We start from the raw sequence: 27,280 nt of genomic DNA, 5'->3' as shown, positions 1-27,280 counted from the left end.
AACTACACAGGATTCTCTGGATATTCGTACAATGGAATAGGATTTGTGTGTAGGTGCAGCATGTGCAAATTCCCATGTGGGATGTCAACGCTGGTGTCTCTTGGTTTATATTTGGAAACTGGAAAACAAAGCAAGGCACAGTAGGGAGGCAGTTCTGTCAGGCATTACTATCCTCAGCATTCCTTACAAAGGGTAGAAAAGGCCTGTGTTCATTCCGCTTCATTCGCAAGAAACTGTGAGTGGAAACACATGAAATGCAAGTATGTGAACCCTCAACGAATGTCTTCATCGGTGACAAGGTGGTTTAACATCACAGGTCCTTGTAACAGCCACTGTGTCCTTACGAAGTGTCCCCTACCTGCTCACTCATTGTAAGTTACACAGGAGAAAAGAGTCAGCTGCATGCCTGGAATGTTAAATTTAGTATTTTCACACGTTCTCTTCATTTCTGTCATCATGTTTCTTTGGAATCACAAGTATAATTATTTTGGATGAGCAGCCCTGAGTAGGCAAAAGGCTTCAAAACTATCATCCTACTGCAGCATCCTTCACTTTGACAATTGGTAATTCATTTGTGCTTATATGCAGTACCAGTCTTCTCAGTGATGTCCCCTCTCCCCTCCCTCAACAACCTCTGCCGATGTGCCCTTGAGCAAAACTCTTAACCCTGAGCTGCTCTGTGGCCGCAGTACAAGACTGGCTGTACGTGAATATGTGGAACGGTTAAAATAAAGCAGGGTGTCGCTGGAAAAGGGCAGGCCTGCTCAGTCGACGTTCCCTGGATAAATAAAGGTTAAAAAAACAAACATAGTTTTGTTTGACATTTTCTTCTGAGTTAATGAGATGCTTACTGTTCAGGGATCAGTACAGGGACGGCTTAAGATAATTGCTTGATTGATTTCATTACATCATAGTCTGTGCCAACATGCCAGTGGAATGAGAGAGAAATTAACAGTGCAACAGATACAGTCAATACAGTAGTCCATTGTGATAGTGTCGGTTGCCGCCTCATTCCTAAGCTGTGATATCAGGTCATGAAAGATGAGTGTGTCAGATATGCCTTACTTACTTAATTTGAAACGTATTTGACAATGTGTCTTTGTTGGACTACATTCCAAATCTATACTGTATGTTGACATACTGTGGAATAGGACAATTAGATGTGATGATAGTCATTCATAACACTTCATGTTCATGGAGACAGAAAGTGATCCCATTCACAGTTCAAAGCTACAATATGCAACTTTTCGCCTTGAGGCAGTGTATTGTTAATCCTACCCTCCTCTCCTTCACGTTGGGCAAATTCACGCCCCAGCACTTGTCACTCATCCTGATGAGCTGTCTTCTTTGAAACAGCATCTAGCCTGAGGCTGAGGTGATATACATCCCTACAACCCACTGCAGGGGTTGAACAAGCAGAATCTCCAGTAAAAAAAGGCAATGGTGATGTGTTTTTGAAAGTGTCTGACACACGCTTAGCTTTGCTGTACTGTTGTTTCTCACTGCTTTCCGCCATTGTTGTTGTTGCTACGGCTTCCCTGCGCTGTAGCCACTAGCCTCACCTTGATAGCCACAAACCAGCTCACTGTCCACACAACACACGCTTACAATAAATGGTATATGACCCAAAATGTCCCAAACATTACTGAAAAGCCAAATTCAAGTAAACTGGGTGATTTAGGCATATACACACAGGGTCACAGACAGACACACACTAATACTGTATAATATATCCTATTTTTTTAGTTACTGAAAACAGTTGTATATTGCAGCTTTAGCACCAAGTTTTAACAGGGGCCTGACTCTTATTTGCATTGTTTAATCTCTCTCCAGTCTGCTTTTACTACACAGAGAGCACCTGTGGCATCTTGGCCCAATTGATGCAGACTTGTAGAGTATCGACAACCGCAGTCTGTTGCCACAAAGCAGCTCAGGAATGCTACAGTCTGCACTACCCCCAGGGCCAGGAAACCTCTCAGCACTTTTCTGCCGCCACACACACACACACACACAACATGGAGGTGTCCTTGTTGACTTGACAACTTTTACAGACTTTTGCAGTGGTTTGCACAGACCTCCCCACTATTCTCCAGTAGTGCGTCCCCCTCCTTACATCTCTTCAGGCTGCCCAACATACTCTTACACCCGGGTGTTTACGACCGCCGCACGCCGCTGCCCTGCTGATTTTGTTTTGACTGTCCACACATTTTTGCAAGACCCCTTGATGGCATGAGATTCCAATTCTCACTCGCGGTTTTTGCAGGGCCTTGTTAAATCGGCAAGCCAGGCAAACACATTGACCACACACGCACAGTCAGACCTGGCTGTGTCCCCTTTTGGCTTCGTCAGGCTCCTGTGATATACAGGGACGGCGGGCGGGCGGCGGCCCCTTAACATGTCGCTCCGTTTGAGAGCCGTCCCAGAAGCCTTTGGAATCGTAGACACATTAAAAGCAGTATATTTACTCGCTTGGCCCTCCTATTAGCATAGTTACGGCGGGTTGGACGAGGCGGACTCTTGTGTTCTGTTGGAGGAACTGCTTTGTTCGTTAATGGAGCGCAGCGGAGGGTTTCTGACATGATGGCAGAGCCACAAAGCATCCAACAGGAAGCAAGGACCTCTGTGTGATTCCACTCTCACACTTGGCCTTATTTGGACCCAGGGAAGTTTATAGAGCAGTAAAATGTAGCCCAAACTGCCATGAAAACAAGCACAACTTCTCTCTTTGAGGTGGCGGGGAGAAAATGAAGCTGACCACTTCCATCTGAGCCACACTTTTATCAGATGAAGGAATCGTCTATTTTCTCAGTATTTAAAAAGTCTTCATGATAGCTAATGACTTCACAAAACAGTCAATAGTACGTTTTATGTTCATGGCAGCAATCGCTTCGTCATAGTATGAGTCATATTTTTCAGATGGTGGACATTTTGTTATGAAAGTCTTCATCTATGCTCAGTTTTTTTGTGGATTTGCTGGTTGCAGCTTCCCTCTGTCTCCAAAACAAACCCTCAGCTGTGCATTGACCACAGTGGCAACAATAGTAGAAGTGCCTCACTCCTCATCAGCTCTTGTAATCCCTGAGTTAAAACATCCATAAGCCTTGTTTCATAGGATCTTGCACACTCAAATCTTCTAATCCGTACACATACACAACTGTACATCCAATTATTCAGCCAGGGTGAGGCTGCATAACCCTTAACAAATCAAACTGCTCAGTCCAGCTGTGGTTGCAGCACCAAAGCCGCGGCTCTGACAATTTGTCTGAGTGGGTTCGCACCCTGCATGCGTTGGATGCAGACTCTGCAGTGTTGTCACGTTGTACCAAAAGCCTCCTCCCCTCCCTCTTTTGCTTCCTCACTCGCTTCCTCCCTCCCTCTCTGCCCGAGTGACCTATTTAGCAGCAGCAGCAGCAGCAGCAGCATGGCAGGAGCAATCACTGAGGACGTCCTCCATCTCTGAGGGAGAGAGAGGGGAGGGGGGTCTGGAATGTAAAATAGGCAGCATGTTGTCATGTTTGTATGTGTGTGTTACAGCGGGTGCATTTGAGTCTGAGTGACATTCTTCATCCATTCATTTCAACAGGCGTGAAGGGGTGATTTTGCGTCATTTGCATGCATCGTGTGCAACTGCTGTGCTTTATCGCCCTCTGTTGGTTAAAAATGCCCCTGAAGTATTTTGACAGTAGCACACTGATGCTTTCCCTCCACACTCATATGTGATGTGAAATGAATTTTAGGTTAAAGTGCAGACTATATGTTTTGATTTTAGGGTATTTTCTGCCATATCAGGTTAATAGGTAAAGAACTGCCCTTTTATACATGCAACCCCTAATTTAGGGTGTATTTTCCCATTTTAATAGCATTTTCATATTGATAGCTGCACAATTCTGTGTAAATTGAATGGTTAAGGTTTTGACTTTGACTATTAACCATGTTTTCATGGTTATGAAGTGTTTCAACACTGCACCAGCTTGCAACTTATGACATATGATCATGCCTCTCAACTCCATGTGTACTAGCCCAATGTAAGTTTCAAATACACCATCAGTCGCTGTTCATGATGAAGGAATACTCATTTCTTCTTTTTCTCTATTTCAGATACTGTTTGATCAAGCGCAGAGGTCTGTCAAGCAGCAGCTGCACAACTTTGTGAAAGAGTGAGTAAACCCAGAGTTGATGATGTGCTGCTTCAGCAAGGTATCGCAGCAGAACTTCAGGTGTATGAAAAATTCAACACAGGTAGAAAAAGCCTAGTTCCACAACCTTTTAAGGGGTGGTTAGACAGCCTCAGTTTTTAACTTTTCCCCCTACAAACCTTTTTGGTGTTTTTAAATATTAAAGGGACAACCTTTTGCAGCCCAGATATGTTGTCAGAGACATATCATGAACAATCCAGCTAAAGTAGGTTTTGACAGCAGGCAAACCTACATTCACTTTGTGGTAGTTCTAAATATCAGAATCCCATGTCTGCAATACCTCCAAGTCTTTCAAACTGGAGCCTAACTTAGGGAAAATTTAACATTTTTGTTGGGTTTTGATCAACTGTAAAGTTACTATACTGATGTCTCACTTAAATTTCATTATCTCCATCTGTCAGGGATGTGCGTAAGTTCAAGGAGACCAAGAAGCACTTTGACAGGGTGCGTGAGGATATGGAGATAGCCCAGGTGAAGAATGCCCAGGCACCGAGGAACAAGCCTCACGAGGTGGAAGAAGCCACCAGCACGCTCAGCATCACCCGCAAGTGCTTCCGACACCTCGCTCTGGACTATGTGCTGCAGGTTAGAGACAGGACTCAAATCTATGAGCTGTTGTTTGTTTTTTTTTCCCTCTTTTTTTCAATTTGCAGTAGTTTTACACAGGAAATGTTAAGTCAGATCTTTGCACCCGTTTGTTTGAGATTATATAGGAAGGAATGATTCTATCAAACGGAAAAATAAAGGTGCATTTCTGGTTCCACAAAGAACCTTTCAGACCAAGATTCTTTAAAGAACCACTTCTGCACTCTGTTGCTTAGACACCTGCATTGTGTTTTTGTTTATCTGTCCTTGTATAGAAATAGTTCTGTGGCATCACTCCAAAGAACCATTTTCGGGTTCCAGTTCACACCTCTCTGTGTGTAGATATTCTAAGATCTCTCCCTTCGTGCTGAGATTGAAGTACTAGGCTAAAGCTACATGACAGAGCCATAAACAGACAGACTAATCTCAGCAGTGGAGTTGGTGAGTGACCCTGACGTCGCCCCTGAGGCCTGCAGTAGTGTCTGTGTCCGTCCTTCTGCACGTATGACACATTTTCCAATCTATTCCTATGCGGCATGGGTTTATTTTGCCCACAAGTTGTATCCTCTTCCACATGACCGCCTGTGGGAACAAAGAGACTGATTCAGTGCGATCGCCGCAATGGCCGTGCCCCCTTTTACATTCTTCATTGTGTCTGCCGGCAGCCTTCTCTCGCTGCCCGCAAAGATCTTACCCTTTCAAGTCTTAATTGAAAGTGTCTCAAGGCAGGAAAGGTCGCGGCTGCGGAGAGCGCACCATACGTACAAGTGACCTCTCAAATGTAGCGCAAGATGTCATTTAGGTTTGCATCAGTTAAGATATACAATGCACCAAAGCTTTTATTCATGAAGTGCCACAGTGACTATGTATGTATGGCTCATGCATACACAACTGAGTTACTAAACAGCAGTTACATCATGGCAACGACTTAGAATGATATATACAATATCTGCATTCAAATGTCTGTAATGGCTCTGGACACCCATTAGTCAGCATAAATAAGCATGTAATGCTCTTTTTCACAGTTTCTTCTGCATCTTCTTCTGGGTTACAGTATAGAAAAAGAAAATGTTGTCCACTAGAGGGAGTTATCCCAATACATGGTGTCTCAATACATGGTGTGTTGATGTGGCTGTCGTCAACACAACAATCGATACTCTACAGAGCAAAAAATAGCTTTTTTCCTTTCAGTTCACTGGAGAGTTTTCCTACTGTTCAATATTAATTTACACACATTTCCATCTTTCTTTCCTGCAGATCAATGTCCTCCAGGCTAAGAAGAAATTTGAGATCCTAGATGCTGTAAGTGTTGTACCATCTCCACCAACACAGATAAACAAACAAGTGTTCACTATCTCCAAACACACATACATCTTTATGATATATCCTACATACATTATCTAGAATAGTGCTGCATGCAAAAGAGAGTCATCTCAGTGGTCGTTGCATGTCAGAGTGTCATTGGCAATGTTAATGTTACAAAACCTCTGCTTCTGCCCCATGCAGATGCTGTCATTCATGCATGCCCAGTACTCGCTGTTCCAGCAAGGCTACAACCTCCTGGATGAGATCGACCCTTACATGAAGAAACTGGCTGCTGAGGTGAGCAGAGCGTCTTCATCAGCTTCATCAGCATGTCTCCCAGGCTCCAAGTCCTGATTAGAATTGGTTTGGTCCTCATGAGAAATATCGACAGAAGGCGATTGATACTCGAGGTTTCTTTTGTGATTTATTTGATGTATTGGATTTTTGATTTGATATCAGATACACATACTGTAGTTAAACGCTTCCTCTGTACATGTAGCCTACATGTGACAAAGTAAAAAAACAATATTTCACCCACAGCTGTCATATGCACATGCTGCGACACATGTTATTGAAGACTGACACGTTTTGCACAACGGGATGAACGCTGAAAGAGAACTGAGTCGATGCTTCATTAACAAAAATTGACCTAACTCGTCACTGCAGGCTTAGATTCTGCTGGTCCAAAGTACTGTAGTCAGCTATCCAGAATCATTCTGGCTTGCCTTTATGTGAGAATTATTTCATTGCAAAATGAAGCGTTTCAGTGGCTGCACCTTTGGTTGAACATCTCTTCATCAAGAGTGAGCTTGTTTTATTGTTATGTTTGTGTCGACTTACTTTCAGCTGGATCAGTTGGTGATTGATTCAGCCATGGAGAAGAGGGACATGGAGCATAAACACGCAACCATACAGCAGAGGGTGAGTTCAATGGATTCAACAGAAATGTGGCTTCAGGCTTTTCTTGCTGTAAATCATATATTTAGACAATCAGGAAGGTTCAAGTAATGCTCAAATGTTATGACACTGAAGCATCTTCCCTCTCCATATTAGTTGGCAGGTTTATACTATTCAGGCGCTGGTAGTTTTAGAGAGTCTGACTGGGTGTGAATGTGCTCCCATCACACCTCCAAGCCCCAGTCTGCCACCTGGCCCAGTGCTTCTGTTGTGACTGGGGGATTAGAGTCGGGCAACTGGGGAGTGTTTGATTAATCTGCCTCACAAAGACCGGGCATTGATTTAAGTGTTAAATCAGGTGGAATTAAGTGTTTTGAAGAGAAACTAATCCCACTGTTGTCTGCTGTGGATAGTAGTGATCAGCACATTAGGTGTAGGAGCCTCACTGTGCTCTTAGTCCGCTAAAACGCTGATCTTACGGTTTGTTGACCATGTTGTAATATATATATATATATATGTGTGTGTGTGTGTGTGTGTGTATACATATTCACAAACATCTAGTAAACTTGGTGAAACACAGCCTTCCCTTTCTTCTGACTCATTCCATATAGGCTCAATCCTCTAAATGCTCAAATACTGAAATCTATAAATGTAGGGTACGCTCCCTGTCTGGCATCTCCAACGCTAAATAATTCAGAAACCTTGATTTTCGGTGGGCCAGTGTGTGGCGACTCTGCACCCCAGGATCAGTGACCATCTGTCAGCCAGGCAGGCAGCTCTGGTCAGCCCTCTGCCTCCAGGCGCTGTGGTCTGGGCTGTGGATGGAGCCACAGGGACGGGCCAGGTCACATGTGGGGCTGCCAGTTATCGATCTGTTTTTACCAGAGCTGTTAGACACAAGCTTCATACTCCGTGTATCACCCCGTGGAGTTGTGTTAGTAAATATGTCCCTATTTAAATCCATGTCATATTTGAATGTCATGAAACAAATGTGGCATCAGGTGGATTTTTTTTTAAAGAGAGCTTCAGTTGTTAGCACTCAACCAAAATGGCCAGCCTCTTTAGTGGAAGACCAGTAAGCAGGATAATTAGAGGTGCATTCAAGCTCAAAGATTATTGTATTATCTCCTCTGAACCAGTCTGCTGTCGAAGCAATGTGTCTTCTGGGCTCTAATACTATTTTCTCTCTTCTCTGTCTCTCTCTGTTCCCTATGCTACCATCTGCTCTCTCAGACCCTCATGCAGGTGAGTACGTCTCCATCTTTTTCTTTTTTTTTCAGTCATGTTCATTTTTCCTCTGAACATGTCTGTACGTCTGTGTGTAGGGAAGATGTAGCTGTACAGAACATTAGCAAACCCCTTTGAAGTGTTCTCAAGCTGTAGTTAGACTCCCAAGGCCTTTGGGGCAAGCTGCAGTGCATCCTGAATAATTTATACAGAACAATCAGAAACAACCCAACTTAGTTTGAATGGCCTGTATAAAGACTGTCTGCTTTATCACCTATTTAGAGGGAATAATTGCCGTGTCTTATAAAAAGATAATAGCTAGAATATTGACCATAATAATTAGTCAACACTGTCAGTTTCCTGTGCCTGGATATTTCTGTTGTGGAGTCGGTGGTTCTGTTCTTTACTCTTTGATGTTGTTTTACTCTATTTTCTCACTTTTTTAAGGAGTTCTACATGCAATAGAAGTTACCATGTAATCATTCTTTTATCAGAGATATTAAATAAGAGATTTGTAATAGGAGTGATGAGATGCAGCAGATCAGATTTGAGATTTGAGATTTTCTCATGCACAATTTTGGAGAATATCCATTTTATTTTGTATTGCATTAACTGTCTTTGATTCTCTACTATCTTTTATCTCAGTCTGGCCTACTTTGTGAGTCTTTTCTCCTTCCCTCAAGGAACTTTTTGTTTTTTTCTTCTTCCTCATCACATTGAGCATGTGCAATAAGCCTTGTGTAAACTTACAGAGGACAAAGGGGCAACCCATACACAGTACAAGCAAAGGCCAGGGGAGTAGAAAGGGAATTAAAGTGCTCCCACCATGGACTGTCACTGTAGCTGGCTGGGTACACAGTGCAGAGAAAGCATCTAAATGCCAGGGCCATTCATTTTTAACAGGAGATTTAATGGAGAAGTCCTGTCCAGGCCGGCCTCCACTGTCTAGCTACTATCCTATATTTCTAAGTTTACATCTCCAGCACAGCGCTCCAATGCGCTTCTTTTTTTAGCCGCAGTCGGTCACTGGATTTATTTTTACTGCTTGAAATTCCAGAGGCCGATGAGATACATGCTCTAATAAAATAATGATAATACATTTTGTTTGTATAATGCTTTTCAAGGTACTCAAATACCCTCTACATCAGGCAACAAAGCATAAAACCAAAGCAACAACATGGAAAACTCAACAAGACAAGGCATATAGATGAGTAATGTATATACATAGACTGAATAAAACATGTAAAACTAAAACTGAACAAAAAGTAGGATAAGACCAGAAGGACTAAACCTTCATTCATAATTCCTTTGCAGTAGAATGTACTGTATCTAATGCATTTTAGACCAATACAGCAGGTCACCACTCATTGTTTTCCAGCCATTTTGCTGTAAAATTGTCATTCTCATCTTTTGAAATGTCCAACAGAGAACAGGGGCAGTTGTAGAAGTTGTTAGTCCTCTCTCTTTGAATATCCTCAACATCCTTTTTTCATTCCACCACAGCTCATTAGAGGAGTCACAGAAAAGGCTTTTGTTCTGCCAGGATTCAGAGAAAGCTTTTTTCCAGGGGTGTCTGGAGAGAATTGTGTCTACAGGGGACACAGTTGTGTTTAGAGGGGAGATTGTGGGGGAGTTTTCTTACACTGGTGCTGTCAGGGACTCAAGTGGCCACATGGATCTGTGGTAACAGTCTCTTGGTTAGATCTAATTGTGTGCTTTCGTTTTGTTGTTTTCATCATGGCTGCCAAGTTAAATCAATCACAGGAGAGGATTTGAACCCACTTTCAGACCATTCACTAAGTTTTATCACTTACCCATGCAAGGTCAGTCAGTCACGACAGTATTTGTAAAGACTTACGAGGTGTTGCATTTGGTAACTTTGTAGTGATATCTAAGTGGACCAGGTGGGTTGAGGATTAGATGAAATAGACTTAGCAGATGTCAGGCAGGTAGGCAGTGTGGGATGGGATGAAGGCACCAGGCTAGTCCCTAACAGATGAAAGCTCCCACTTTAGGAACAGTGACAGTACAGTACAGACAATAAGCAAGCGCATCACAGCAGACTGGGTAATCAGTGTGACCAACCGGGCTCACCATTTGGCAGTGGGAAGCCCTGCAGCGTAGCCTGTGGGCCAACCTGCGTACAGTAAAGCTCCAGGTGGATGCAGCATCAGGACTTGTTGTCTGTATAATCCAATGTTGTGTGCTCTTTCTGCCAGCTGCTCCATGACAGCTACCCAGTTTACTTATTTGTACCAAACATTTGGAATTCTCTGTTTCCCCGCTCGTTCAATAATTCACTGATGTTCAGTTTCCATCTGAGGATCATTAAAAATAGATGGTCTTTGTTGTGGGCTTGAGAGATTGAAGAGTACCACCCAGTGCACGGCTCGTTCAGTGTGTGTACTCAGTGTGTGCCTCCAATGTGTGCGATATGTTATAGTCCCACTATAAAGGCATCTGACAGCTCAAGGTAAGATGAATCATCTTGATTGGCAATTTTCTTGCGGATTTGATAGTTACAGTGCAGGGAATGCAGTTGTTAGTATATATAGCTGCTGCCAGTGTAGACAGCAAATCAAGCCTTCAGTAGTATTTGCTTGGTGAACTGGGCTGCTTGCCAGATAGATCCTTTCAGGGTCAACAAGAGTCTGAATCTCCCCCCCCCATCTTCTTCAGCAAGGGAGGTGCGTTTGAGTTGTAAAACGGACGTTGAGGTGTCAACCCAGCCTGCGTGTCTCTAGGTCAAGAGCAGCTACAGTATACCGAAGTCTGCTATTATTCCACAGCGTCCTGCCAGGGAAACATTTGGCAGCTGTATGGTAATTAGTTCTAATCCTAAGCCTCACAAGGCAGCGGGCAGGTGGCTGTAGAGGAGAGCGCACATGTCAGCGTTGGAGTTACGCACCGCACTGCAGCGAGTCAGTGCGCTCCCCTCCGCTGTGAGAGCCGCAGCCTGCAGAGAGTAGAGACCGCGGGTCCTCCGCGTCTCCATGGACATGCTTCTACTCTGAGAGTTTGCTCTTTTTTTGCTTTTTTTTTTTTTTTTTTTTACCTCTGCCTTTTTTTTGTGCTTTTCAATGCTGTTGGAATACACTAAACGTTTCAAAATGAAGATCTTTGGGCGGTGGGACCACACATTGGTGGGTTGATCTGCATTGCATTGGCTGTTTGTTGTTGCTGTGATTTTAGTCCATGTTGTCATAGTTACTAATAGCCAACTTTTGACTAAGAATGATCAGTTGTCTTTTTAGATCTTCTTTCACCTTGACTGAGATGTACTACTGCTTGAAAGAGATGGAAAGGGTAGTTGTAAGATTAGTTTGGAGACACATGAGAATATCAATTTTAGTTGCTCTTTCTTGCTCTCCTTCTCTCCGTCTCCCTCTATCTCACTACCCTTACCTCCTGTTTCACTCACTCTCGGTGCTGTCATAAAATGTGTGAATTTCTGGAAGCCTGAGGCATATCGCTTGATGAAGTCTGTGTATTTAGACATGTTAAAAGGGAGATAGTTGTAGAGAAGTAAGTCGTTCTATTATTCAGACATGCAGTGAATAGTTGATGGTGTGCTCAGAACTGCTACACGTACATGCACCCTGTTACGAAACAGGAGTTCGTGAAGTCAGTTTTTATATGGGTCACTCCAGCAGCCACTTTCAAATATTCTTGGGTACTTTTTTTGTGAATGATGTGTCTCTGCAGTGATGGCATGGAGTCTGAATTGGCTCTTTGTGGGAAGACTGGGTCTGGGCTTTTCACGAGGCTGCGTGCATGCAATGCTGAAACTCAATTTTGGATAAGTTAATGTTCTGTACCTGCTGCATATTTCATTGGGTCTAAAATGTTGTTTAGATCTGAGGACATACAGTACTTCCGTTCCTTAACATGAAACATCAAACATATAATCAAGTGAATACTTTTGTGCCTCCCCAAACCCATTTAATGACAACCAACTTGCACCATAACTCTGACCTATGCCCTAAATAGCTGCCTGCCACTTTCTGCCGGCTAGCATTAAAGTGTCAGGTGTAATTTCTCTAACTGGGAAAGGTTAGAAGGCGATTTCATTTGAATCAGACCCTGTTTATGTAATAATTTGCGTCACAGGCATATCTATTACGAATTACGAAATGCCTCAGTGAATCACGCAGGACCATGGCATGCAACTCATATGCATACATGGACCAACACGTGACTGTTTCCACATGAACGCACAATGTGTGACGTTTTGGTCGGTTGGTTTATGGACAGTATGTACAGCACAGCGCACATCAAATGCTACTGGCATCATATTAGGAATAGCACGCAAACAACACTAACATCTTCACTACAGAAAGGGAAGAGTATATGCCAACAGATGCAAGGCCTGTGAAACATTTCCACAGGTTACCATTAAAAGATCAGAACAGCATCCAGCACATTAATCAACTGGATACCCTCCACACACTCTCAACTCTTTCTGTTATGCTCAGGGGTATGACGACCAGGGTTAATTTGGGGTCTTTCTCCTCTCTACCAGGACTTCTCCTATGACGACTCTAAGGCAGAGTTCAACGTGGATGCTCCTAATGGTGTGGTGATGGAGGGCTACCTGTTCAAGAGGGCCAGCAATGCCTTCAAGACCTGGAACAGGTAACTGAGCAAGCAGCTATCTCTCCACTGTAGTGTAATACGTGACTTTAGTATGCATCGTGAATTGAAAATATGGTGAGATCTGTGGCAAAGTGTATTTCTGTGAGATATTAGTCAGGGAAGTCTATTGAAAAGGTGAAATTTACTCACTGTTGCATTAGATAAAATAGCCTGCTGGAGATACTGTATATACAGTGTACTGCAAGCGTTCAGTTGGTTGCAAGGCATTTCACTGCTGCTTTGCTTCCCTGTGGCACGTTTGTCAGCCCATTTCTCTCCCTCTGTGACAGGGCAATGTGGTTGTGATGTGAAGCGATGTAATGAATTCCCCTCACATGGTCCGGGGATTGCATTGCAAGGGAGAAAGCCCATTTAACTCAATGATGCTTTTACCTATCCTCAATCACTGGTGTCTACAGTGACATTAGTTCACCTTTGCGCACTGATCCTTACCTTATGGAAGGATATCCATCTAAAATGTATGTTTTATTCATCTCTCTCTCTCTCCCCCTCTCTCTCTCTCTCTCTCTAGGCGATGGTTCTCCATACAGAACAGTCAGCTGGTCTATCAGAAGAAGCTCAAGGCAAGTCCATATATCCTCAAGCTATCAGCGGTCCCTCCGGGGAAGTGGGTTGGAAGAGGTTAAGTGCAACTTTAATGGGGGTGTTGGATGTTGGAGGGAAGGGAGAATGCTACCGCTTTTAAAGTTATGGCGGTCGCCTTCGCTGAGATCCATCATCACTCACTCGCTCACTGTGTGTCTGTCAGTGTGCTGCATTAGCAGTGAAGGGATCTGTCCAGATATCTGAGTACTCAATCTGGAGCCAGTAAAGAGCCAGGCCTGTGTGGTTTCCAGGTCATCTTCATTCCTCAGCTTAATGTCTTATGTGTGCTAAAATGTAAGACACCGTGTCTTTCTTGATTATCTAATACGGCTGGGTACTTTGAGGCTTCAAGAGAAGCTTTTTTTGAGAAACCTCATACCAAGGTCAAACAGCTGCCTCATATTTGTTATCTAGGGTGGTTGATAAGGGGATTGATTGAGTTGTTTCTGTGTGTGTGTGTGTGTGTGTGTGTGTTGCCTGCTCAGGATTCTCTGACAGTCGTGGTGGAGGACCTCAGGCTGTGCTCTGTCAAACCATGTGAGGACATCGAGAGGAGGTTCTGCTTTGAGGTCGTCTCCCCCTCCAAGTAAGGCACTCATTTTTGTTCAATAATAATAGTGCTACTGCCATAGTGACATAATTGCTTTGTCACCTTTCTAATTGTGCTTTTGCAGTTCAACATTTTGAATTTTTGTCATTCAAGTATAATATGGTTTTGTAGTAAATCACAGCTGCAGTGTTTTTATTGTCACTCTAAAAAAAAAAAAATATGAAAAGATGGAACAAATGTGAAACTTGAACTTTGCTCTTTCTATGTATAATATGGTTTTAGTATAGCTGTTTTCATAGCATGTCACACAATTAGTACAATGTATGGAAGTAGATTATTGCCTGGCTCACAAGTTTGATTGTTTGATTGTTTCATCCTACAGGAGCTGTATGCTTCAGGCGGAGTCTGAGAAGCTTAGACAAGCCTGGATCCAGGCAGTTCAAGCTAGCATTGCCTCCGCCTACAGAGAGAGTCCTGACACTTATTACATAGAGGTAGGTCCCAGGTCTGGGTCCAAAAGCATCGGTGAATACTTTTTATAGTTTGATTTAGCTTACTTAAGTGAGATATTGGTGGGGGTCCTCATATATGACAATGGAGAAAGTACTCAGAAGTATTCAGAAGTCATTTTGGTGTAGTTGTATATGAGATTAAGACCTTACCTGATGCTATTCGGAAACATCCCAATGTGATAAACCCCAACCATCTGGTACTCCAAGGTCTGGCAAGTCACAGAATATTCATATGACATTTTACAATCTAACTCCTAACGCATGGCTCTTGGTGTGTATGCAGCGCCTGGATAGGACAGCCTCCCCCTCCACCAGCAGCATCGACTCGGCCAGCGAGCCGCGGGAGCGCAGCGTCCGGGGGGAGACCATCCTGCAGCGGATCCAGTGTCTGCCGGGGAACGAGCAGTGCTGCGACTGCGGCCAGGCAGACCCGCGCTGGGCCTCCATCAACCTGGGCATCCTGCTGTGCATCGAGTGCTCCGGCATCCACAGGTAGATTACAGATTGGTTGGTATTGGTTCCGTAGGTGAGCCTCCACTCTGACCTTCCTGTCGAGGGTGAAGAGAGACATTACATTAACTTAAAAATTAATGAGGCCTCAAAAAGAGTAAAAAAGTAAATCTATTCGCCTTTGTAGCATTCCATCTCACTGACTAATATAAAATGTATGGCATATAGGCAATTTCAGCGTGCTTTCCTCTCCCAATCTGAAAAAAAAAACATGCTGGACAATTAGCTATAGTGGCAAACGCATTACGGGGCGCTTAGTTCTCCCAGACCATGTTCCCGACCACGTGCTGTGTGGGTACTGGCTCCGAAGACAGGAGGTGGTGCCAGCCGTCCGCCTTACCTTTTGCTGTTATAGGCACAGAGCACGTTCTGCCACACACACTGCTGAGGGGATTAAAGTGGAGTACGCTGCTTATTGGATCAGGCTGGCTTTGATTGAGAGATCCGACTGAGGGAGGGAAGTGAGAGGATAAAGCAGGCTGCAATACTGAGATACTACACACAGCGAGCAAGCCGTTGAACAGTTTAATTCAGTGGTAGAAACTGTTGAATACAGTCACGATGCGTCCTATTGTCATCCAGGTCAGTGCGCTGTGCTGTGCTCGCCGTTCTGTTACATCACACTGTTACATCACCGAGGATAGTTTTCAAGCTCCCGATGGCAAAGTTTCCCCCAGGAGTTGTGTTTATTTGGGAGCTGCAATTATCAACGCTTATGTAATCACAAACCCCATCCCTGTCCGGCCCACCTGTTGAATATTCATGTTCCCTTTTGGGCTCGTCTTCTCACAGTGAGATCAGACAAGGCCCCTTGTTAGAATGGAAGGGAGAAACACACTATCTGGGTTTTTTTTTTTTTTCGAATGTGCCACTGTTGCCTGGATACCAGACGGTTTCATTGGTGGAACTCTGTGATTTGCATGACATTAGGAGCCGCTTCTCTCGTTTCCCAGGGGATAACACCCTTGTGATTTCAGGCCCCCACAGCTATTGATACCATGTCACCATACAAAGCCATAGTGTATCATACATTTGCAGAGCTTCCTGTTTTTTTTATTAGAGGAGGATACAGTATTTTTTTTCCTTGTGTAGACCTCCATCTGTTGCCATATTGCCATAGCAAAGTTGCATTCTTTTGAACACTTTATGTTCTGTTACAGGAGTCTGGGAGTTCACTGTTCTAAGGTGCGCTCTCTCACACTGGACTCGTGGGAACCAGAGTTACTAAAGGTTTGTCTCAACAGTGTCCTGCCAAACAATAATAGTCACTAATGCCTTGTAAATACAATCCTGAGTCAATCTTAGTGTGGAGACCCCTAATGTAAAGTCTCTTGTCTGTATTGCTTTGTAGTTAATGTGTGAGCTTGGAAACAGCGTCATCAACCACATCTATGAAGGCTCATACCAAGAACAGGGTCTGAAGAAACCATTACCGTCCAGTTCAAGGTAGGAATTGATAAAAAAAACAAGTAAAATATATAGAAACAATCCCAGGTATTGATTAAATCATTTACTCTCTCCCATGGTCCCTTGCAGGCAGGAAAAGGAGGCCTGGATTAAGGCAAAGTACGTAGAGAAGAAATTCCTGAAGAAGCTGGGCTCCACAGAGATACTCATCAATGGCGAGAGGAAGTCGGAGCGGCGGTGGAGTGTGAAGAAGTGCCGGAGACACAACAGCGCCACCACGGTACCCAAGACGCGGCGGAGATACCGACAAGAGCCTGGAAGTGCCTCGCCCGCCACTCTCTCCTCAGGTACCTGAACTGATCTCTGTCCTGACTTGTATCTATGCAGACGGGAGCTTACAGGTTGTTCTCTGATTTGCTGCTCTGTATGTTTGTCTCACAGCAGCTGCTAAGTTCCGGCGAGACTCCCTGTTTTGCCCAGATGAGCTGGACTCTCTCTTCTCCTACTTTGATACAGGATCTGGGCCCCGAAGTAAGTGACTCACTATTCTGACACTCCGTCCCACAAAATGGCAACTCTTTCCCTGTTGTTTACGCCATCCAGACCAAGTTACGCACGCGTATATGTGTGCGTAACTTGGTCTGGATGGCGTAAACAACAGGGAAAGAGTGTAGTTACTCACCTAGATCAGTGGTTCTCAACGTGGGGTCCAGGTACCGCCAGGGGTCCTTGAGGGGGTTCCAGGGGGTCCCCAGCAAATTGGTGAACTGTTAAACTTCAGCATTATTTCATTTAGAAGAAGTTAACACAATTAGAGAATGTAGAAGAATGACTGTTTTGATCAGTTTCACTGTTATCTCTCTACCTACAATACAGTCATGGAATTCTGGACAAAATCATATCTAACAATAAAAATATTCTCAGATTTGGGTCTGAGAGACAAAATCTCATCAAATGGGGGTCCGTGGCTCTAATGTGGACTGAATTAGGGATCCTTGATATGAAAAAACTTGAGAATCGTGGACCTAGATAAAAGACAAATACCGTGTGGATAAGATGCATGAATCTTGTTTGTGTTGTATACAAGTGTCTGCATTTGTTTGCATGAGTGTGTGGCTTTAAACAACACTGGTCAGCCGGAGACAGCAGTAACTAATGTGTCCATGTACTGGCGTCTCCCGGTCCGGCAGGTTTGAGCAGTGACAGCGGGTTGGGAGGCAGCACAGACGGCAGCACGGACATCCTGGTGTTTGGCTCGGTGGTGGACAGTGTCACAGAGGAGGGTGAGTCCAATGCAGATAGTCCCTTGGGTTACTTGGTGATGCATTATGTAGTGAGTACTCTATAGATACGTTATACATGACAAATTTTACATAATGTTCAGTACACATACAATGTCTAGATTCACCCTGCGTGGCTTTAAGTAATCCGCCTCCTCGGCCTCTCCTCAGAGTGCGAGGTGTCGGAGGACTCGAGCGGCGAGGCGGAGCTGGAGGCCGAGCCGGAGACGTCGGACGCCGAGGACGTGAGGGAGCTTCACCCCGGAGCGCTGCTCTACAAAGCCTCCAAGGCCCGCAACCTGCCTGTCATGGCCGAAGCACTAGCCCACGGGGCCGACGTCAACCTGATCAACGACGAGGACGAAGGGAAGACGCCCCTCATACAGGCGGTGATCGGGGTGAGTCGTCAGACCTGAACGGCACAAGCGATTGACTTAGTCACACCAGAAGCATCAGACAAGTGCCACTAAAGTAATGCTTTTGTAATGAAAAAAGTACCTCATGTATGTACATACATTCCAGGGTTCACTGATAGCCTGCGAGTTCCTGCTCCAGAATGCTGCTGACGTCAACCAAAGAGACGCAAGAGGGAGGTGCCCCCTGCACCATGCTACCTATCTGGGACACACAGGGTGAGTCATGAGACGCAATATTGCTCTTTGCATGTTTACTCTTTGCCATCGCACTGTGCTGCTACTGTGCCTCTGTGATTGCCACCATGAAGTAATCCTAGTCAACGGTGTAGCACTTGTAACCACTTCTCACACAGTTCAATAAAACTTGCTTTATTGAAGTGACTCCGTATGCCCTGCACAATATGTGTAGTTCCTCTGCAAATCACAGTGATTTGATTTTTCTCGCTTTGTGTCACAGTGAGCTATTAATACAGAGCGCAGGTCTTTGAAAGTAGGAATCTGATTCATTGTGAGTGTGCTGTGACTGATGCCCATTTCCCTGCTGTTCTGTGTCTTTCCAGGCAGGTGTGTTTATTCCTCAAACGGGGAGCTACGCAGAACGACGGGGACGAGGATGGCCAGGACCCTTTGAGTATAGCTGTACAGCAAGCCAACGCAGATATAGTCACACTGTATGTTTATTTGCTTTCCATAGAGTTTTTTTTATAAAGGTTTTCATTTTCCAGCCTTTATTTAACATTTTCTCTCCTCCTTCTTTTCCTTCAGGCTGCGACTGGCCAGGATGAATGAGGAGATGCGGGAGTCGGAGGGACCCTTCGGCCAGCCAGGTCAATACCCCACCAGCAGCCCCACTGAGCAGCAGTATAAGAAATGCATACAGGAGTTCATCTGTCTCAACATAGCCGAGTGCTAGAAGCGCGTCTCAGTCTCGATATCAAGTCCAGTCAGGTTAGATTATCAGTTTAAAAGCAGTGCAGGGGGTGCCAGCAAACAACGACTGACCCGGACGCCACTTGTTTTCACCACCAGATTAGCTTCTTCTCTACAAAAACAAAAAAAAACTAGCCAGAATAATTCCAGTGTTCCTCAACCCAGCACAGTCTGTTGAGTCTAGACATCGTACCAGCCCCTGCCAGCAGTCAGCTCCCCTCTCAGGATCACAGGAGAACTCAGCGTTAAATTGCTTTTAATGATGTCACATTTGAACAGCTGACTTTGACTGACAGCTGCCAAAAAAATCAGTGTACAGTAAATGAGCATACAGTATTAAGTATGTTTTTACGAGGTGCCGATTAGTCCCATCACAGAAAACCAGGAAATAATTCCTGTTGTTCCTTCTTACAGGGTTTCATTATAGTGATCGCTTTTTAGACTATCCATCGCTAATCTCAAGCAATCAAAAGACAACAATAAAGTCATCAGCAATGAATTAGGGACCAACCTTGCCCTTTATTTGGAGTTGCTTGAGGGTATTGGTTTGTACTTTCCAAGAGGGTACAGGGTGTTCTGAACCAAAGACCTGCCACCACTCATTTCAGTCATTGATTCAGATTTCTACATGCAGTATCCCGATAGTTATAGGCTCAATGTGATGTTATTGAGTTGTCGTTATAATCTTAAACCGTACTGTATGAGTTTTCATGTAACACCGTTGAATCAGAGCATGGAACAATACCAAACTGACTAGTACAGGGCGGTGCAGTTTGTTTACAGGGTTATTAGATAAGGCAAAGGCCCATTACTTGTCAACCAAGTCTGTTCTGGCTGTACTTTTTTTATTTCATGAGGTGGTTCTGTCCACACGTGTGAAGGGGGCGGGAGGGGACTCATGAATTTGCATTTTGACATTCTTTAGGGGTAACTTTGAGGCTAAGTGATAACTGTGATTGAGAGTAAATGATCATAGAAGTATCATTACTCTGTATTTGTCTTGATCGAGACTATTTAAAGTAAAGCTTTTATGTATAATTAAAAGCAAGATTATGCACTTTTCCTACCAACAATGATTTGACTTTTGTTTTTTGCTGTTATGTCATGGTAATTTCATTTCATAGGATAGGTTTAAACGCTTTCGTTTTGTTTCTTATTTATGATGAAACGCCCAGAGCAATAGTGCAATGATTATTTGAATACAGATACTCTGTATTTTTTGTATTATGTTGAACAACAATGCAGATGGTATTTTTTTAAGCTGGATATATTTTGTTAGATTTTATTTTGCTGAGCACTCACACACATAGCGCCAGTATTATATTCTCGTTCTGAGAAAGACAACCACTACTCCATAATTTGATAGTATAAAACCGTGGGGAGTCAATCTGCAGTACAGGCTGCAGCGGAAGATGGACATTTTTGATAAAACAGACTAAACTACCATGTATTACTGTATATACAGTATTTGTATGTTAAAATGTTTGTTGAGAACATTTGTTTATGGTAATCTGATGTATCATGAGTAGGCCTATATTAGATTTGTTCTCGGTTTATCGGTCCAATAGTGCATGGGTGGCTGTTGCCCAGGTCTTCTTAAGCCCTGTTGCTTTTGTTTACTTCTGTACCCGGTGTATGTGAATATTTGACATTTAGTACTGTTGAATGATGTTAATAACCATATTATATACTGCCAAATCATGAGAACTGTGCACGGAATGACATTCATGAGCCGCTATCTGTGGTCATTGGTCCCACAAATTGATGCAGATAGATTGAACACCCCTTTCCCATTGACTTCCATCGGCTGGGTAATGCTAGTGCAAAGAATAGCGTCAGAAAAGTGAGATAAGAGAGTATAAGCGTGCTGAAGCAAGCACACTAATTATATTTATTCATCTCGTCATGGCCAATGTACACATGGTGCATGCAGAGTTCAGTGATAATCTGTGTTCACAGCTATAAGTGGATAATAATGGGAGACTGCCGTTCTTTGAAATGATGTCAGATGTTTCATCAGTATTAACTCATAGACTTGAATAAAGAGACTGTGGTTCAGCCATATTTAATTGTTAGTCCTCCTTAGCTCACAGTAATGATCCAGAACATTGCATTTGAGCAAATTAGACATACTTGTTGGTACATGTGTAGAATAGCCTTGTATGTAACTGACCACTGTGCTGTTTACATGGTGTACCCAAGCCAAAATGAGCCTAAACGAGAATATTAAATTACCTTTTCTCAAAGATAGTACTTGTCTTTTACAGATGCTAAAGACTGTTGGGGGTTTAGTTCAAGCCAAAGACCACAGACAGTTTTTCAGAGCAAGGTAGAGGCAGCGTCTTTTGCTAAGTGTTTTACCATTTCCTTTCTCATAGGAGACCATGAATCCAAAGGGGCAGATTGAGGTCGTTGTTTGTTTTACATATAAGACGTATTTGCCAGACACACACACACAGGTTGAGGTCTTTTAGCATTGAAAGGTTTTATGGTAGATATGTGGCATGGAGGAAGAGCAGCTCACTTACATTTTCTCCTCTCCCTCCCTGCTTGTCAGTGATACATTCAAAGCACTTTGAAATATGTTTGAGAAAAAAAAAAAGACTGTTGTATGCTTACTTGTGTTAAATATACAATCTTTCTCATTCCGGCCTTTTCTTATTTAGTGCAGTATGGTGTGTTGGCTGGTAGGAGGCAGTCTGTTACACACAGTTGTAACAACTGTACAAACAGTAACATGAAGCAGATTATATTTGATGAAGCATCTGATCACGGACCAAACAATGATTTGCATCAAGCCATTGAAGGATTATGTGTTGTACAGTACAGTGTGTCTGTATCAGTCGATAGGTCAACAAGCTGACTGTTGTGTATATATACTAAAAACTATTAACACTTCAACTGCTTGCTTCTAACATGCAACTTTAAACTTTCCTGTATTTTTTCTGTTTCTGACTGTTACCTGTACAATTTCTTTGAATATTGTAAGAGTATACCTGTGCATATTAACACTTACTGCTACCTATGTTTGGTTTGAACCAACTTTTTTGTTCAATAACTCTTCCCAATGTCTTCTAAAAATCATACTGAAAATAAATGGAAGATGTGATTAAAGACTAACTTCTCCCTTTGCTTCTTTGCTTCATTTCCAAGACCTTTACTTGGTTTCACCACAGCTAACCGCATTAACAAACTTCTAACTTCATGCACTGCTGGCACACTAATTATGGATCAGCTGTCTCTGATATTCACAGCATGACGTTATAACATATTTATTGTGTAAAACAGAATATGAATGACTTGTGTATGAATATGCATGACAGTTGAGCTTGTTTGGGAGGAGGTGGGGGGTTGATATTCAAGTTTCAGATTAATATCTTTTCCACTGAGAGTGAATGTGGTTGAACATTAGTAACATCATAATCTTTTGGTCTGTTTGATGTAAGGAAAACAGAAGGCTACTATGCTTGTACTCATTGATCTCTCTCTCTCTCACGCACACACACACACACACACAGTGGAAGACTGGAATGTTCATTCCCCTTTTTAATTAGTTAAGCCTGGGTGCTCTCAAGGGACACAAAAGAGTTCAACTGCCTTTGTTATGTCCATAGATTCAGCCGTTTCCATGGCCACGAGAAAAGTAAAGCCACAGAATTTGGAAAGTAGAAAGAGGGAAGCGTCATGGTGCCTTTAAGTCTGTTTTTGCCCTTCCATTCATGAGGCGGTTTTACCCAGGGAGCCTCTGCTTTCTCTTTTCCTGGTTGCTTGAACTCATAATAGCTTTCATATTAAAGATGTTTTGACTGTTGGTAGTTTTAAAACTTTGCGCCAAGCTTCTACTGCTTACACCACCCAGGATTACAAAGTTGTTTGTTTTCCCTTCTAGAGTTTCTATGCAACTCAGGTCTTGACTGAAATGTTCAGTGACGTTGTCCATCATTTTCATACTTTTCCCATCATTTTGTTCAGCAGGAGACGCAACGTACCTTGACATCTTCCGAGAGTTTTCACACATGGCCTCCCACAACCCAGAGAAGCTGAAGCGCAGGAGTGTGCACTTCCGACACTCCTTCAGGTAGTCCACTAAAACGTCTGGAGCGGAGCGAAGTCATACTTGAAAAGTGCAACAGCCACTTTCCCTGTTGAGTCAGAAGGCTGCATCAATTCAACATCATCCCATGATCCATGTGCTCTAAATTTGAACCACTACCCACACTGCTACCAACACAGAAAGTTGAAAAACCACTTATGTCAAAATTATTATGCACTATTTGGGAGAAACATAATACTGTACCCAATGACAACATGCAGTGTACAATTCGATGCATTTTAAAAGGAATTGCATTGTACCACCATCAGAAATTTCCTTTTCTATAATGCTACCCGGCCCGTTTTATTCCAAAGACAAATTTACACAAACGCAGTTGTGAAGTAGATTTAGAGGAAAGTGAAGAAATCATTACATAAAATCCTGTAATGCTGTTGTTTGAAATGATCAGTGATACTTTCTTGTTTAGGATCGCTGCCTTACATATCTGTAAGAGTCTTGTGCTGTTCTCAGATCAACCATTTATTTTGATACGAGATTTGTGATATGATTTTGTTCTGTGAGGATCGGCTGGTCTTGTCCTCTTTTGTACTTATATTGCTTTTGTACAATGTTAGATTTCCTCGGATGAAACCCCCAAGCACTTAACAGTTTGTTTTCTGTGTTTTTGATGTTTGTGGCATCGAGCATCATCTGTTCCCTGAGATCAGTTTCATTATTCTGATCAATGTGTTTGATTCATTGAAGGAATTACATCGATATTTTACATAAATGAAAATGTGTTATTTTTTTGTCCATCTGTATGTGTAATGCATGCATTTTATCCCATTATATTTCATACTCAAACTTGAATTCAGCTACAGTCTATCTACCTAAAGCTCGATTGTTATACTGTATGGATAGAGAGTGTCATATCATTAGTTATCACCAATTCAACATCTTGTAATCAGTATTATTTCTCTTGATGGTCAGTTTCTTTTGTTATGGAAGGTGATATTTTGCATCGACTATGCTGGTATAGTCTTCATAATATTTTGTTTAAATGTATTTTGCAGTACCACTATGAATTGCAGTGCTTATGTTGCTGTATACATGCTGTAGAGGCAAAAAAATGCTAATATATCTGAATGAAATGCTATTTGAACAGGAATACTGATAAAGGATGTTTGCCTTTTATGAGTGAAAATAAAGATGGTCTCTGTTTACACTTTATTGAGTCACAGTCTGATCATGCTCACATACAGTAAGTTTCCATTTCTGAGACAGCGATGCCCTCTTGTGTTGAAACTAGAAAGTAAATATCTCTCTGGCATCATACATAGTGCTGATCTTGGACCAGTTTGCTTGAGAGATAGCTGGAAAAATCACATGTGAAGTGGCAATTACTGAGCTTGTATTTTAGTGTAAGATGAACATTATGAAATCCTTAAATGTCTTTGTTTTATATACATTATAGGGTATTTTTGAATTTACCATACCAGGTAAATTCCCAATACTGCAGTACGTGGGACGTGCTTTGATACAGTGTTATTTCAGGTTTAGGATATAGGCTATAGGCTATGTCCGTGTGTATCTCTCTGCTTGCTAACATTTCCTCCCATGTCTAAACCAACATCTATCACACCGAATGCAAATCATAAAGACACGAGACTATTTCAACATTTGCTTAACCCGTGGTGCGTGTTTTGTTTTTCCTATTATCATTGCTAAACGTTGGCCTGTGTCTCCCGGACATATTTGCATTTCCCGTCACCATGCCAACAGTGTTGTGATACTAGACTGTTTCATTATATCTGATAGGAGGGAAAATGAAAGAGTAACCACTCTGACCTTATTTCCGAGCAACAGTTTGCTCTAGGTCTAATTAAACAAAAAAAAAACTGGTCTGGCGTTGCAGGCCTATTGTTCTTATTCCCGTGGATAACTGCCCAAATGTAGACAACGTGACTTCACCTCAAGATTTGTCCCGTGCAGCTACAACTGAGTTTAATACAGTAAAAAAAAAAAAAGAAAAGAACTATACTGAAACATCAATGGTTACCGTCAGGTTCTAGTGTCAGTCCCTCAGAATGAAATAGTAAGGGCTTCTTTCTAGAAGATTGTAGAAGAGGCGGGTATACCAACTTCTCCACTCAGTCAGAAAATAGACCAGAATGCAATGCACAAGTATGTTGTGTTTTGACTAAGGGGGGCACAACTCACCATGTTATTGCTATTTCTCTCTCCACCTACACTATTGACTGCAACAAGTTCAGGTATGCTTAAAAAGTGATTTCCTACATATTTGGGAAATGTAGGAAATCACTAACTGAAGTTTAAGTAGACGAGGCAGGTTGAGAGAAAGTGGGTTCACCAAAAAAGCCAAATTACAATGATGTGATGATGTACAACTGTGTAGAGTGCTCAAGGGTGGAATTTACCTGAAAAGTTGCCAGACATGGCCTTTTGTTGTAAATATCTTCCATTAGGATTATTTGGACCGAATTATACACAAGCAAAACGTATTGTTAATATCCAGAGCTACAATTTACATGTTTGTGGTGAGGAGTTTTTGAGAAAAAACAACTCAGGTCTGTTTCACATCTGTACCAAATTGGCCATTGTGCCCTTGTTCGTGCCCACTTTTGCAGACCAAAAGGTGGTTCAGTTATTTGAATAATGAGTGATTATATTCCTCAAACATATACGATCTTTGATTCCATCACTGCAACAATCACGTTTACGTCCCTGTTGACGTCTGTCACGTCTCGTTTTTACGTAGGTAGGGTAGGAAGTACAGTTCGTGATTTCCAGAGGATGGGCTGGCTGTCCGGGCGACAGTGCTCATTTTGATGCTTTCTGACATCTCGGCTGACAGTATGCTAAATTAGATTCAGTAGCTTGATACGCGATGTCAGTTCAGATACAGGTCAGATGTGAGTCGGATGCCTTTAGTTAGCTAACCGTTAGCTCGGTCCTCCTCCCTCCAGCCTCAGAGCCTCAGTACAGTACGCAGCTAGCAGCCCAGCTGATCAGCTGCAGCACAACAGAGGAGCTGCTCGACAAGATGAAGAGGCCTTAAATGTCAGATCGGCGACGGTGTAATCAATCATCAAATACAGGTATTGTCATTCATGAATAGTCCTAGCCTTGGTACAATGATGTCGGCTACCTGTCAGTCACTACTCACATTAACGATGTCGTTATTAGCTAGTTACTAGCCATCTAGCTATGCAGTCCTAGTGAGCTGCACCAGTCAGCTCTACTTCGTTTCTTGTCAGCGTCGTCAGCATTAGATAACAACCTCCTGATTCCACCTGCTTCTGTCTTTCATCTCTGCAGTTTGAGATACCCTGTTCATGCTAATGATGTTGAACTTCATCCACAGTCATGGCCTCCCAGCTCCAGGTGTTCTCCTCCCCCTCGGTGTCCTCCAGTGCCTACTCCCGTTCCAAGAGGCTGAAGGTGGAGAACCCTGCCTGGGATGTGAGCAACCAGCTGGGAGACAGCGGTTACTACCAGCAGAGCCCCAACCATGGCTCCGCCCCCTCCACGTCCGGGTCCAGCTTCAACCCGGTTTACAACCCCAACCAGGCGCACCCACCCACGGCGGGCTCCCGGGAGCAGACGGTGGTGCGGGCGGCCGACAGCACGGGCAGCCTCCGCGGGCCACCCTCGTCCTCGTCCTCGTCCTCCTCCTCCACCGGTCGACGCGTCAAGGATGCCGAGTCGTCCTCACAGCCGTGCGACCTCTACCACAAGCAGTACAGCCTGAAGCGGAAGAGCGAGGAGGTGGACAGCAGCGACAGTGTCCAGATCCTGGAAGAACTCTCGGCTCCCGTGGTCTCGAACCGCACCGGCGGCGGAGGGGGGACCACCACGGCCCAGTCCATAGCACATTCCACTTCCACCACCAAGAGCAGCAACTCCCACAGCGAGGGCGACTACCAGCTGGTGCAGCACGAGATCTTGTGCTCAGTGTCCAACAGCTACGAGGTGCTGGAGTTCCTGGGTCGCGGCACCTTCGGCCAGGTGGCGAAATGCTGGAAGCGTGGCACAAACGAGATAGTAGCCATTAAAATCTTGAAGAACCATCCCTCGTATGCTCGGCAAGGGCAAATCGAAGTGAGTGTGTTGAAAAGTACAAAAATACCACAGCTTTTGCTTATAACGAGCAGATGCAAAGCTGTTGTT

General features: G+C 43.4%; 2 protein-coding genes across 2 annotated transcripts in view; both read left to right on the top strand.

Moving 5' to 3' along the window:
- LOC139648321 (arf-GAP with coiled-coil, ANK repeat and PH domain-containing protein 3-like) overlaps positions 1-24,105 on the top strand; it is a 53,556-nt gene extending 29,451 nt beyond the window's left edge. The window contains exons 5-25 of the mRNA XM_071524403.1: positions 4,099-4,157; positions 4,598-4,781; positions 6,039-6,083; positions 6,288-6,383; positions 6,933-7,007; positions 8,217-8,228; positions 12,733-12,845; positions 13,378-13,429; positions 13,937-14,037; positions 14,384-14,495; positions 14,797-15,005; positions 16,184-16,253; positions 16,375-16,469; positions 16,560-16,777; positions 16,872-16,961; positions 17,621-17,713; positions 17,882-18,108; positions 18,233-18,342; positions 18,687-18,797; positions 18,892-18,953; positions 23,032-24,105. Coding sequence (XP_071380504.1) covers positions 4,099-4,157; positions 4,598-4,781; positions 6,039-6,083; positions 6,288-6,383; positions 6,933-7,007; positions 8,217-8,228; positions 12,733-12,845; positions 13,378-13,429; positions 13,937-14,037; positions 14,384-14,495; positions 14,797-15,005; positions 16,184-16,253; positions 16,375-16,469; positions 16,560-16,777; positions 16,872-16,961; positions 17,621-17,713; positions 17,882-18,108; positions 18,233-18,342; positions 18,687-18,797; positions 18,892-18,953; positions 23,032-23,138 — 2,241 coding nt within the window. The 3' untranslated portion in view covers positions 23,139-24,105. The remainder of the gene's footprint in view (positions 1-4,098; positions 4,158-4,597; positions 4,782-6,038; positions 6,084-6,287; positions 6,384-6,932; positions 7,008-8,216; positions 8,229-12,732; positions 12,846-13,377; positions 13,430-13,936; positions 14,038-14,383; positions 14,496-14,796; positions 15,006-16,183; positions 16,254-16,374; positions 16,470-16,559; positions 16,778-16,871; positions 16,962-17,620; positions 17,714-17,881; positions 18,109-18,232; positions 18,343-18,686; positions 18,798-18,891; positions 18,954-23,031) is intronic.
- A 1,811-nt stretch (positions 24,106-25,916) lies between these two features.
- On the top strand, positions 25,917-27,211 carry LOC139648320 (homeodomain-interacting protein kinase 1-like; the record flags this gene model as incomplete). The annotated part of the gene is made up of 2 exons (XM_071524402.1): positions 25,917-26,208; positions 26,475-27,211. Coding segments are annotated over exons 1-2 (777 nt in total), but the record flags the coding sequence as incomplete, so codon positions are not given.
- Between the last annotated feature and the right edge of the window lie 69 nt (positions 27,212-27,280).

This window comes from Centroberyx affinis, unplaced genomic scaffold, assembly GCF_046629955.1.
Source record: "Centroberyx affinis isolate AG114_WGS23_722 - 3 ecotype Tasmania unplaced genomic scaffold, CSIRO-AGI_Caff_v1 ptg001191l_1, whole genome shotgun sequence".
Classification (NCBI taxonomy): Eukaryota; Metazoa; Chordata; class Actinopteri; order Beryciformes; family Berycidae; genus Centroberyx; species Centroberyx affinis.
Note: the sequence above shows the minus strand (reverse complement) of the source record. Positions and strands in the feature narration are given on the sequence as shown.